Source organism: Carassius carassius, chromosome 20, assembly GCF_963082965.1.
Source record: "Carassius carassius chromosome 20, fCarCar2.1, whole genome shotgun sequence".
NCBI lineage: Eukaryota > Metazoa > Chordata > Actinopteri > Cypriniformes > Cyprinidae > Carassius > Carassius carassius.
In genome coordinates this window covers 30369472-30383087 of record NC_081774.1, presented here as the reverse complement: position 1 = coordinate 30383087, position 13616 = coordinate 30369472, and the positions used below count along the sequence as shown (strand labels likewise).

The following is a 13616-nucleotide window of genomic DNA, read 5'->3' as shown; positions in this document are numbered from 1 at the left end:
AGACAAGGGAGGTGTTTGGGGAACTGGAGGCGGTTTCAGTGGAGAATTAATGACAGGGACACAGAACCCCCTCACACCAGGCACGCTTCCCTTCTGTGTTCAGTGCTGAAGCAACCAAATACAGGCCCGCTTCCTTCAAAATCTACACGACAACAGTGATTTGAGAAAGCATACTAAACAGGTTTTAAAAAAGATTTAACATTTTTCAAAGTAAAGCCTTTTATTGTCTCTGTGTAAAATACACACACAAAAAAGTGAATTTGTGAAAATATGCGTGTGTGCAGTGTGTATTTAAAGAGTGAAATTGCCAACTACTGGCCTGGCATGAATAATACAGCATTTCAAGTTGTTTTTGTGTCATCTAGTACACGAAAAATGTAAAGGAAAACCTTTTGTAGCACACAGTCATGCAAACGTGTATGGAAGCCTGTTTCTGCCACTGAATAATAATAAAAAAAAAAGGTTATTACGAACTTTTCATCTCACAATTCTGACTTTTTTTTCTCAGAATTGCATAATATAAACTCACAACAGATTACAGGGAGATAAAAACTCAAAATCTGACTTTATATCTCACAATTGCTATTTATAGTTAAAAAAACAATTGGCGGGGTGGTGGGGGTGGACTTACTGATCTATTCTGACATATATTTTTGTCCTGTCCAATGCTATGGTTGTCACTGTGTCAGTCACTGCAACTTTGAGAGTAATTGGCAGCATCAAAAACAAACCTTTTAATCGAATTCTGTCTGGATTATATAGCCTAGAAAGTGCACAAAAAGCACTCCCTTTATAATCACACTTATCTCAGTTCATTGAGATCTATAGTGAGTTCATTAATATAAAGAGGCTGTAGTATACAATGATTAATTAGTTTAAAACAGGGTAAGATGTCCACTCCCCTTTTAATTGTAATTCATTTCATAGATCGCTCAAAATCTTTGATGAATAGCTGTTCACTTAATTTTTTAATCTGAATAGCAACATTTCTTTTAAACCAAACTAATGTACATTCGAATGTTTAACCATCATGCTTATATGTATTTTTTTTAGCTATCTAAAAAAAAACCCTTTTTTAGTGATCTATGTTTATTTCAGAGCTGCTTCAGAATAACAAGGCAAGAGTAAATCCAGTTGTACTAGTATCTTTAATTACAGTGCATTTGTCAAAATAAAAACAAACAGGTTAAGAGTCACATTATACAATATTTTGCTAAGAGATTCACATAATTTGACCCAACGTAATCTGTCTACACCAAATTAAAGGTTAATTGGAAAAGAGAGAGAGAAAAAGGATAAATAATAAAGTAACTTTAAAACCATCAGCCCTAACATTGAACATAAAGATGATTAATCTGAAACAGGAGTCTCTGTTTGTCATAAAGGCACCACGGCTAGTCTGGGGGAAAATGACATGCACAACAGAAAGCTCATTGATATTAACATGCCAACACTCTGGTGATATGTTTTGGGTTATGTCCTAAAACAATAAAAATGCACAAATGTTTTTTGTTTTTTTTTAAGAGCTCAATTTGTGTCTAGATGAGACTGGTGTTTATTCAAAGTGGTGGTTAGGAGTCCAAAATAAGAAATAGAAAGTAACACTTGAATTGAGTGTCAAAACGACATGAATTTTAACGCTAGGGGCATAAAACCAATCTCTTTCTGGGTAAATCTTAAAATAATTTTTTTTTCACCACTTATAAATTAAACATAACATTTTGCATATAGAAAATGAGACCTATTTTTGCAAAACAATTCCATTTTTATATTGTCACACTGTTTTCATGAAACAACCTCCAGTCCTCTTAAAAAAAAAAAAAGGTTACTGTTAGGTGCCTGAATGTATAACTTCACCCTCCTAACAAACCTAGATTAACCTGAGCCACGCCAACTTTCCTCCCTCAAACTCACAACAAAACATCTTGTGTATTGGGAATCTCATAACAGAATCATCTTTGTGTTGCTGACTTCACAACTCTATGGCTCCTAAAGCATCATGACAGTAAAGCTAGAGGATGACAAGACAGTGTAATCGTTTTTGGTTGCTTTTCCGTTATATGTGCAGGTAGTGTCTGTAATGTTTGATTCCCTGAACTCCGTCCAAGACAAACATAACAGCGTCGTTTACAGTACGTCTAAGAAAGAGTCTTATTAGAAGCACAATAAAATAATACAGACCTGACAGAGTTTACAGAAGCGGCGTTCTTGAAACTCTTTCAAATGACTCAGGCAGTAGGAATGGGGGGAAAAAAGAAAGGAATAAACAACGAAAGGCTTGCATAATGGTGCTCAAAAAGCTGCCTCACAACAAAAAACTATTTACATTAAACGAGAGAGCAACACTTTGACAGTAAGGCCCTATTCTTCCATGTTAATGGGGTTTGAAATGAGCGCAGCTTCCAGCACCGTTTGTTTAAAAAGAATAAAGCAAGTGCTGAGAAAATGGAGCTAAGGAAGATCAGTACAGCGAGGTCGTTATTTCTGGTTCTTCAGTTGATTGGACAACCAGTCGAGTCCTTCATAAAGGCCGTCGCCGCTTGTGGCGCATGTGGCCTGAATGTACCAGTTCCTGTGCCGGAGCGAATGCAGCCCCAGCTTGTCTGTGATTTCTGCAGCGTTCATGGCGTTCGGTAGATCCTGTCGGACAAACACGTGTCAAATGTGTAAGAACAAGCAACTGGAAAGCACTGCAAGTTATGAGATGTAAGCTGTTAGTACCTGTTTGTTGGCAAACACGAGCAGGACTGCTTCCCTGAGCTCATCCTCAGCTAACATCCTCATCAGCTCCTCTCGCCCTTCATTCACACGCTCTCTGTCGTTACTGTCAACCACAAAGATCAGACCTAACCAAAAAAACAAACACAAAAGAAGCAGATTAATAAACTGGTGCGAGTGACAAGAATTAAACTGAGATCAGATCAATTACACAAAATGTTTTGTATAATGTCTGCTTTATATTTTGTCCCAACTACCAAGATGTGCCAGGGCTGCCGATTTAACACATCAGTGCCCCTGAAGTTCAAGATACGAGGGCAAAAGAATGCCCCTGTATGGGTTTTCGTCGTACTTTTATCTCATATATGTGACCCTGGACCAAGTCTTAAGTTTCAATTTTACAAAATTGAGATTTATACATCATCTGAAAGCTGAATAAATAAGCTTTCCATTGATGTGTGGTTTGTTAGGAGGACAATATTTGTCTGAGATACAACTATTTGAAAATCAGGAATCTAAGGGAGCAGAAAAACCCTAAATGTTGAGAAAATCATCTTTAAAGTTTTCTGAATGAATTCTTAGCAATGCATATTACTGATCGAAAATTACGTTTTTATATATTTACGGTAGGAAATTACCAAAATATTTTCATGGAACATTATCTTTACTTAATATCCGATTGTTTTTGGTCATAAAAGAAAAATGGATAATTTTGACCCATATAAGGTTGAAATGGCTATTGCTAAAAATACACCCCAGCAACTTAAGACTGGTTTTGTGCTGCAGGGTCACATATAGTTTAGCAATATCGCAGGAGCTACAGTGTAGTTTTGACTCGACTATCTGCATGATTAAATAATAGCTTAATAAACAAGAAGTTAACATTGTGTTATATTTTTGGCACAATACTGTCCCAATATTTGTGGGGCGCAAGGATGCACTGTTTTCTTTCTAATCAAAGCGTAAATACACGTAGAAAACGTATCCTTGTGTCGCGACTGACACTGGCACTACGAAGATGCAGAGAGACACAGAGGTGACAAACTGTTGAATAAAACTGTTATTTTTGTTTTCTTTGGATACAAAAAGTATTGTCGTCGCTTCATAACGTTACGGTTGAATCCCTGATGGCATATGGACTATTCTGACGATGCTTTTCATATTTTCCTGGACCTTGACACTGTTTCTACTTATCCAAAGACGAATGAAGCTTTAATGGGTTTGGAACGATATGAGAGAAGTGATTAATAACAACCTTTCATTTTGGGGTGGAGTATCCCTTTAAGCCATGTTGAAAATATTTATTTCTAATGCACAATTTCTTGTTTATTTCTATTCAGTACTTTTCTAATTTAACATGATAATGAATAGCTTTGACAGTAATTTTTCATCATGCAACTAATTATATTAAAAACTGTAATCACTTTAAAGGGTTAGTAGTTTCATTTCTCTTCATTTGTTCTCACATAAAATAAGAAATTACTGTAACGTTCATTTCATTTTGTGGTAAGTAGCTGCAGAATAAATCAGTCATTATCACAAAATAAAAGACAATGGACTACATGCTACTTCCACTTTCTACTCAACACAGCTCAGGGGTTTCCAGGAACAGTGTTGAGCACATCTACATACAAAGAGTCACAAAGAAGAACGCAGATTACAATTACATTTTAGGGCTGTCAGTTACAACAACTAGGCTAATCTTGTTCTCTGCCTTAACATGAGATATACTGAACCTGATGAAATGTTTCTATATTCTTTTCCAAACGTGCATTCTGAATAAATACACCTCCTTCCCTCCTGACCTGCTTTTCACTCACAGATTACATTTCATACCTGTTGAGTTTCCATTTATAAAATCAGTTTGACTGATAAACAGGATTTGCTTGTTGTGCTCCTATTCCAGTCTTTTAAGATAGTTTGAATGAATATGATAACTGGTTTAAAAGATGTAATACTGTTAAGCAAGTTTTAATCAATGTTAAACAGTAACACACTGACAGCACCACAATGATAAATACTGAGAATTTGGGCATAAACATGTAATAATTACATACAGTGAAATGATCAAACCATTTAATACAAATAAATAAGAGTCGTTCTGATATTATTGATCTCTTTTCCTGTCCCTAAATTCTTGAGTCTTCTTGCAAACACTTATTTAAGTGTTTTTTTTCCCCAACTAGGTGTCTCAGCGCCAATGAAAATGTACATAAATCACATTCAACGAATCAAACTATTTTGAAAGTTTGAGAAGTCCATGCTGATAAAACCGGTCCAAACATGGAGATTCATTCAGTCTAGGTGTATTTTGAGACAACAATCAGCTAACTGTAAACCTCAGTGGCATGTTGGAAACCTCCCCGAACCAAGAAGAAAACATAGATTTGGCAAAAAAAATCGTTTTACAAACCGAAACCGATCTCATGATGTCACTGCAGTAGCCTGATTAACAAAAACAGACAGTACCGACAGTGTTTCTGTCAACACACACTGATTACATTAAAAAAAAAAAACGGACTTCCCAAATCGAACACAACGTACTGAATGACTTTCGGAAAACTCTTACCTTGTGTGTTCTGGAAATAATGGCGCCACAATGGTCGAATCTTATCTTGCCCACCGACGTCCCAAACTGTGAAACTTATATTCTTGTACTCCACAGTTTCGACGTTAAAACCTTGAACACAAAACAAACACCTCATGTAAGCATTCATTGGCTTTCCAGGTGATAATAATATTGGGAGACCGCTCTCGGTCACCCACCGATTGTTGGGATGGTGGTAACAATCTCCCCGAGCTTCAGCTTGTACAGGATCGTCGTCTTTCCAGCAGCATCCAGACCCACCATAAGAATCCTCATCTCTTTCTTCCCGAAGACTTTAAAGAGGTTTGCGAATAGGTTGCCCATGTTTGACAGATGTCTCTCTCACTCCACTGAAACAGAAGAGGACAAAAACACATTAAGTTTGAGTGCCTCAGTTGTCCTCAGTGTGAAAAGATGCATCTCAAAATCATACAGTCACTGCTGGAAAGTGTTCAAATATGCAAAAGATGCTGGAAAACTGAAGAATCTGCAGGACATGGGGGATTTTTCTGAAGAACAGTGCTCAGTTTAACTGTTCAGAACAAACAAGAGACTCATGAACAACCATCACAAAACAGAAAGACAGTCGTGGATCATCAGGGAACAGCACACAGTATTAAGAGCCAAGGGCTCACAAACTTTTGAATGGTCCAAGTACAACAACTAAACTAACCAGGAAAAGCTGTAAAAGCTCTCATGAATAAAATATAACACAGACAAGTCTTTATAATCATTTATTTTAATAACAAGACTGATCTGACTTCATAGCTTGGACTAGCTTTCCTAAAATAGCTATATTTTGAGGCAATAGCAGAAACGTATCATTGCGTCGAATCATATCTTATCAACAATATTGATTTCGATGATGTTTACCGTATAACTATTTCAGATAACAAGTTGATTAAACTAGTTTTTGTGGCTGGTTATTTAAAGGTTCTACAGATGGTATTTAAAAACAAAGTTGAGCTCAACGGTTGAACCAAGTTTATGTCTGAAATAATCAACGATGATTCATTAATTTACTTCCTTCAGAAGTAAAGTTGACTGAAGTCATAGACGGTTGTTTCCTTTGTCACAGACACTCACGTCTCAACGGATTTAATTCCGTTTATCTCCGACATTCTCATTCTAATCTTAGTTTTTTCTCCCACGGGTGACATATCAAACAATACTATTTATCGTTTGTTAGCATGGTGGTAATGTTTCGAACACTAAATACGTTTTTTATTTCAAAAATAAAAACTCACAGTTCAAGTTTCCTCCTCAACTTCAAGGCGTTTCCTCCCTCAAGATGGCGGGTTTCCGGCCACGTCAGTGCGCCGTGCATCACTTCCGCCGGGAAGGTGATAAATAGCAGAGAACTCTTATATAAATATATATATGTATATGTGTGTGTATGTATAATATATATATATATGTATATATATACACACATATACAGATATACACATATACACACACACATATATATATATATATATATATATATATATATATATACACATATACACATACACATACACATATACACACATATATATATATATACATATATACACATATATACACACACACACACACATATATATATATATATATATATATATATATATATATATATATATATATATATATATATACATACATACATATACCGATATATATATATATAACTGTATACAGAGTGGTTTTAAAAACAAATCCATATCTCAAACTACAAAATAAGTATACAAAAGTCCTTTAAAAGGATAATGTTTCAAGGCTTTACAGCAATCTATAGTCTTTTTTGAGTTAGAGTGTGTGTGTGGCTTTTTTCTTATGGTTTTCACAATTTGTGACTCTGGTACAACACGCACACACGTAAATCAGTGTGTTAAACTGCTTTATGAGTGATTTAAAACATACTTCATTGTGGTTATGTCGATGTAACAGACTTAACATGTTAATATTTGCTCAGCATTTATGTTATAGCAATAAAGATAAAAAAATAAAAAGTCCATTTTGAGTGCCTATATTACAAAAAAGTAGAGTAGTAGTAGTATAAGTAATAATAATAATTAGGTAATATTAAAAAAAGATTTATTAAAAAGTGCAACTGTAATTCTGTTTCACATTGGAAATAGATGTCTGAATTTATATTTAGGCAAGGCCACTGTTTCATAATTTCTCCTTTTTGAGATGAGCACAATATTTGTACACCTAAAAACTTATGATTATCGTTGCTTCTCTTGCATACAGAGGCACTAATTTATTTGTGTATCATAGGGTATGCTGAAGCAGAAAGCTCTGTCTTTTCATGATGTTTCTCAGGGCCAGGTTAACAGCTGCAGCACCTCTGGGGGTGGAAGTGTGAGACCTCAGCTCCCCGTCTCCTCCACGCTGGCACAGAGATATTAATAGTGCAGCGAAGAAGCACAAAGCTTCCTGTGTGTGAGGTGATGGCAGGTGCATGTGGAGAACTACCGCCTGACAAACAACTGACTGTATTGCTGAATCATCATGCCATAGATTGGTGTTGATTTGGAAAATGCAACCAAAAAATACATATTCATATATAAATAATGTCATGTTTAGATGAATAAATATCGACATGATCCACATTAACTATGACAACATTGCCATTGAGATATATTAATATATAAGCATGTTACAATTTAGTTCCACACTAGATTAGATTAGATTCAACTTTATTGTCATTGCACATGTAAGGTACAGGGCAACGAAATGCAGTTAACATCTAACCAGAAGTGCAATAAGCAGTAAGGATATACAGTGTCTACAATGTTACAAATGTACAATAAATATACAAATAAGGCAGTATTATCATGGACATAATTTACAGACTTGAAATACTATCAGCATGATGTACAGATAGGTGTACTATGAACATATTATACAGATGGATTATGTAATAAATGTATGTACACTATAGGCAGAAACATATGAACATAAATTTACACTAATGCAATGGACAGTAAAGTGCATAGAAAAATATTTCAGTGTGCAAATGGATTACTCAGTATTCTGGATGAACAGACAGTAGTGCAAGTAATAACAAGTTTACAGTTTTTTGCTTGTTTGTAAAGTCTGTAAATGTTTTGCTTGTTTTGTAGATTTTTCCACCCTAAATGCTTACTCTTTTCTCTCATTTATGTGTATTTACGTTTTTGAACAGGTGCTATATTTTTTTCCTTTAAGAAGCTTAGATTAGGCAAATTCTCAGCTCTGTTTGTGTTGATGGTATTTCTTTTGTTTGCAGGAGTTAGAAGTTAGTGAATCAGTCCACCAGAGGGGGCAGCAAAGCGAGATCACAGCAGGAACCCAAGGACACAATCAGGAAGAAAACAATCACATCTAAAAGAGGGGAGAAATATACATTTTGTTCCTGGTGAAGGTCAACTTTATTTACACAGATGTAGGTATGTGAGTATCACTGATGCATGTCAAATTATGATGCATTTTTACTCTTCAAGATGCATTGCATCACATTCCAAATGATAATAATATGTATATATTTTTAATATACAATCAAAATTCTACTGCTTGTATTTGACTAAGCCATGAGAAACTTACAAGGTACTGTAATTGATTATTAGTTTTAAACAAAAAAATATATAAAATGCACCGAGTGAAGAGATTTCAGTGGCAAAACAGTTCATTTGACACAAGAAACATTTGTGAGAGGCAGCATAGTTCTGTGACAGCACAGTTACGCCAAGTCAATATCCTGGGGCCATATTAACAAATGCACTTAAAAAGATCAAATGAACCAGATCCAACAGCAACAAAGTACTGTTCAGGCTGAAAGAGAAGTGGAAAGATCTGGAATCAGTGACAACATGAGCTGCATCTCCCTCCCAACAGCAGCTGATGAAGAGAGCTTCAAACAACACAAAAGCCACTGGATCCACTCAGTTCACTGTTATGGAAACAGTGCGTAAGATATTTGCATGTCAACATAATTGTGTGTGTTGAAGCTCATGTTCTAACCACAAAGAAGTCTGCACTTCATTATCAATATAAATATGGCATATTCTTGAAACACTACACAATACAGAGTTTTAAAAATGGCAGAATAAGGTTATAGTAATCATGTCTTCATGTCACTTATTGGACCAACAGCAACAAAAAAAGACTAAAGTAGATGGTCATTAGCTGTTTAATCTATTTAATACTATCATTTATAGTCAACGATTATCATTTCATAATCACAGGAGAAGAAAAAAATCTCCTTGATTCTGATTAGCTGACAGACATTTTAAGTTGCTAATTATTTTAGGAGTATCACAGTGATATAGTACTGCGATTAAACCATATGCGATATGCCACAGGCCGAACAACTGCATGATTACGGCTGTGAGATTGCTTTTAGACAACAGTAAAATATAATAGAAATTAATATAGTGAATAACTTTTAGAAACAGTATTTTAGACACAAACTCAAGTGCTGTCCTTCCTGAAGGAAATATTGTTTTTGATCGGATGAGTTTTTAAACTGATTGCTATCCACAGTGATGACAAGCTGCTGAAAACAATAACTACTAAAAATGACTTAATCTTTAAAATTACAAAAATAAAATGGGAAAATGTATATACAAAACTGATTCAAATAGTAATAAAAACTATAGTCGTATCTCAGTGTGCCAGTGTTTCTGAAATGCTCCAACGAAGACAATCTGAGTGATAAAAAAAAAGAGTATTACTTTCTCTCAGGACTTTTAGCCAATCAGATTTGAGGATCAGAACTAACAGTTGTATACATTTCAATAATCGCACAGCTCTATATAAAAAAGTTCCACATTAGAATTCCATATCAACAGGCCAAAATATTTCACTTATTTCAAACACCTGTTTTATTTCTGAAATATTTTTAACCCCTTAACTGTCACTCACATTTTTTAACATAGACTTTGTAATGCACGTTCCAAACTTACATTTGTATGATTCATGAATGAAAACATTTTGTAACATGAAATTGATGTACATGGTAATGCATTTGTCTGATTTTAAAATGAGTTTCAAAGGATGAAATTTGAGATTTTATGTTTTCAAGTGATATATAATGTCTGATGATTTCTAAAATGTGATAGAGAAAAAGTCTTTTTTTTAACAAAGGTCAAAACTCCTGTTTTAATTAAGATTTTTGAGGGTGCGCTCTTGTCATAAATTAATCTATTACTTTTCCTACATAATTTTTAACAAAAAAAAACAAAAAACATTGGTAAAATATATATTTGAGAGTCTTAGACCTTTCCAACGATATATAGTTTGTCGAGATTAGATTAGATTTAATTGTAATATAGTCAAGTAAATGTAGGCGTCCCATATACGGGACAGGGTGACAGTTTAATATAGCTTAAATGAAAAACTCCCACTCATGCTCTCTCATTTGCTCACATAAAATACTGTTGTCATCACATATGACATATATTTCATTCCTGTGCATCTATTGTTTCTCTGTTTGCATTTCCGGTATTTCTTCCATGTTTGATTTGTTTCCATGGTTTCTGATTTTGTTCACCTGTTCCTAGTTTAGTTTCACATGGGATGTGTCCTAGTTATCGACTTATTCTATGCCCTAAAAGTATGTGCTCCTTCGAAAAAGAAAATGTAGATACATTTGAGTTTGTAGCAGAAGAGCAAACAAGCTTTGAGACACACTACTGTATTGGGAGAGAAAACAAGTATCATGTTGATCTACTGTACCAGTCATGGTTCTTTCATGATGAGAATGTTTACTACATGATACATTTAATATCGGCCAAACGTATTTGTTTTGCTATTATGCTGTTTGGACCTTAATGACATGTTGTTGCAGATGAAATATAGCACGGATAACATGCAAACATCTCTACTTAACCATCGGTCTCATGCACATCCACCATTCTCCTTTTATTCATGTTTGTAGTTCTGAATTCACCTCCAAAGCGCAATAGATTAATTAGGGCAATATTAGACATTTGATTGTATACGGATCCACACTTCGAAAATTTCCCCAAAATAGTAGACCATTTGGGAACATACTATGCATTGGAACACACAACTTATTCTAATCTCACATTTTTGGGGGGTGTATAGTGTGCACATCCGTTCTTTGTCAGTTCATGCTTTAACATGTTTAGGTTAGACCGTTGCGTTTTGCTGTTACATTACTCGGACTGTCCTGAAAAACGTTGTAAGTTAAATATATAAGTGGAAAAACTGAATGCAGTTTTCAATAACTCGTCTGTCCATCGTCAGTTATTTTTTGCTTAGCACACTCTGCAACACTCATCTTAATAGATTCATTAGTATTAGAGAGCAACAGTAACTTAAGTTAAAGGATAAATATGTAGAACAGCAAATAGTTGTGGACAGGCTCATCAATCTGTGCTGCAGGTTTTATTTATAGGGTCACTCACCACAAAAAGAAGATAATCCCCTTAGATTTGTGTATCGGTAGCATGGAGCGCTGCTTCTATGGAGGAAGACCGCCAAGGGACAAAACGGGCCTCTCAGTAGGAAATGGGGCTTGCAGCTCAGTAGGGTACAACCACGTTCCCCTCTGAGATGGGGCCTGGACAGCAGAATATTGCACAGTGTGAGAACAGTGTGTTTTTCAAGGGGATTGTGGGAGAATGTGTATGCATTGAGATGAGTTTGGGGTGTCAGATGTGAGCCGTGCTGTGCTGGCTTTGTCAATTGAGAGTTTGGAGGAGCGACTCGCCGCCTGGTGCGCTAGGCGTGTCTGTCATCATAATAACGTGAATGACGACAATAGCAAAAGTGCATCGCCATTTGTTCTCATTGTAAAGAAGCTTAATCGCATAATGGGAAGCGAGTTAGCGTGTTGCTTTTTGACGAAGGCTGACAGACGTGGAAGCACCCCTCTGTTCTTAGACGCTCGAGAGATGGTGCTACAAAAGGACCTCAAGACAACCAGGTTAGGAAACAAACAAGGTTCTAACCACGCCTCCCCTTCCCTCGCTGGCTGGCTGTGTTGGCAGCAGGAGTCGTTGGGCACTCTACCCCACGCCTTGCACAGTAGGGGTCACCGTCGAGAGGGGCTTGGTACAGCCAGAAAAAATGCGCCTCTCAGTGTCGGCTGCCAATCAGCTTTGTGTGCTGATTACTGATAGCCTGAAAGGTCGTTAAAGGGATTTACATCGCATTTTGCACCACTTCCGCAGTCACGTCAAGAAACGTGCGCTGCCTTCGCAACAATTCTCTCTGTCATTGAGTTGAGTTTCACCGACAGCTCAAGAACTACTCTTTTGGTCTGAATACTGAATCATGGTTGGAGCACAAGACTTATAAAAATACAAGGGCTCATAAAAAGTCTCACTAAGAAAAAAAAAGCATTCAGCATCAACTTTCAATCCAAGACATTCACTGTCACCCAATTCTCATACTATCAATCCTAAATAGCATTAGCGTTTTAGATCAAAAGGGCTTGAGTGATTGATAATCAATATCCAACATGATTAAATTATATTTATCAAACGTTATCCACGTAATATGTAACAACATAGTGAACATTTGGTCATTAACTTTAATATGCATCATTATGCAAATACATGAAGAGAGTTCACAGCATGGAAGGTCTGCAATGGCAGATTAGCATGCTTCTTAATTTCTCTCCAATAGAGTAGGAAATGAAATTAAATGTGGAAGATGTTAACTGTGAAAAGATGTTTGACAGTGCATTTTAAACTGTGACGGGATGCATGTAACTAAACGACAGAGCGGTCCATTAAAGACGCAATTATGACTGTATGCAACCCAAAGCTATCTTCTGATACATACTCAAAAGTATATACTATTATAAATATTATATTTATATTTACATATATTATGTATATCCTATATATACTATAAATACATGTTCACAAAAAGAGTGCAACATTTTCAGGACATAGTATAGGAAGGCGAATCAGGATGCAGCAATTTTTATTTTGGAAAAACAGCTTGCTGCAACCATGCCACCACAACCGTAAATGCATTAACACATCACCACCCACATTTGCATGACACCTATCTGGTGTTCAGCCACTTGGCCCATGCAGTCAGTGTGAGGTAATAAGGAGGAAGTAAGGCTTGTGGGGGAACTTTAGTGAATGTTGTGATATTTCCTGGTTATAGAGTAGCACCTGAACAAATTAAACCAGTGGTTTACTTTCCACCAAGGTCCCTTAGTCTTGCATAGCTATAGCCTTTTGGAAATCGTCTTGATTTGCCGATTAAGTATTTTAAAGGGATACACACCCAAATGAAACTTTTCCCACCTGTGTCATTAAAAACCTGTATGGCATTCTTTCTTCTGTGAAACATA

General features: G+C 35.9%; 1 protein-coding gene across 1 annotated transcript; it reads right to left on the bottom strand.

Moving 5' to 3' along the window:
• Positions 1–1129: 1129 nt before the first annotated feature.
• Positions 1130–6659, bottom strand: LOC132096847 (ADP-ribosylation factor 1-like). The gene is made up of 5 exons (XM_059502490.1): positions 6553–6659; positions 5485–5655; positions 5288–5398; positions 2722–2846; positions 1130–2640 (listed from the first exon to the last, which is right to left on the bottom strand). The coding sequence occupies exons 2-5, from the start codon at positions 5627–5629 to the stop codon at positions 2479–2481; spliced, it is 543 nt and encodes a 180-aa protein (XP_059358473.1). The 5' UTR covers positions 5630–5655; positions 6553–6659; the 3' UTR covers positions 1130–2478.
• Positions 6660–13616: the final 6957 nt, after the last annotated feature.

Excerpts from the sequence above, each read along its gene's own strand:
- LOC132096847 (XM_059502490.1), bottom strand. The coding sequence starts at position 5,629 with ATGGGCAACCTATTCGCAAACCTCTTTAAAGTCTTCGGGAAGAAAGAG. Across the intron at positions 5,399-5,484 it reads TACCACCATCCCAACAATCG|GTTTTAACGTCGAAACTGTG; the intron begins GTGGGTGACCGA and ends TTTGTGTTCAAG. Across the intron at positions 2,847-5,287 it reads TTATTTCCAGAACACACAAG|GTCTGATCTTTGTGGTTGAC; the intron begins GTAAGAGTTTTC and ends TTTTTTGGTTAG.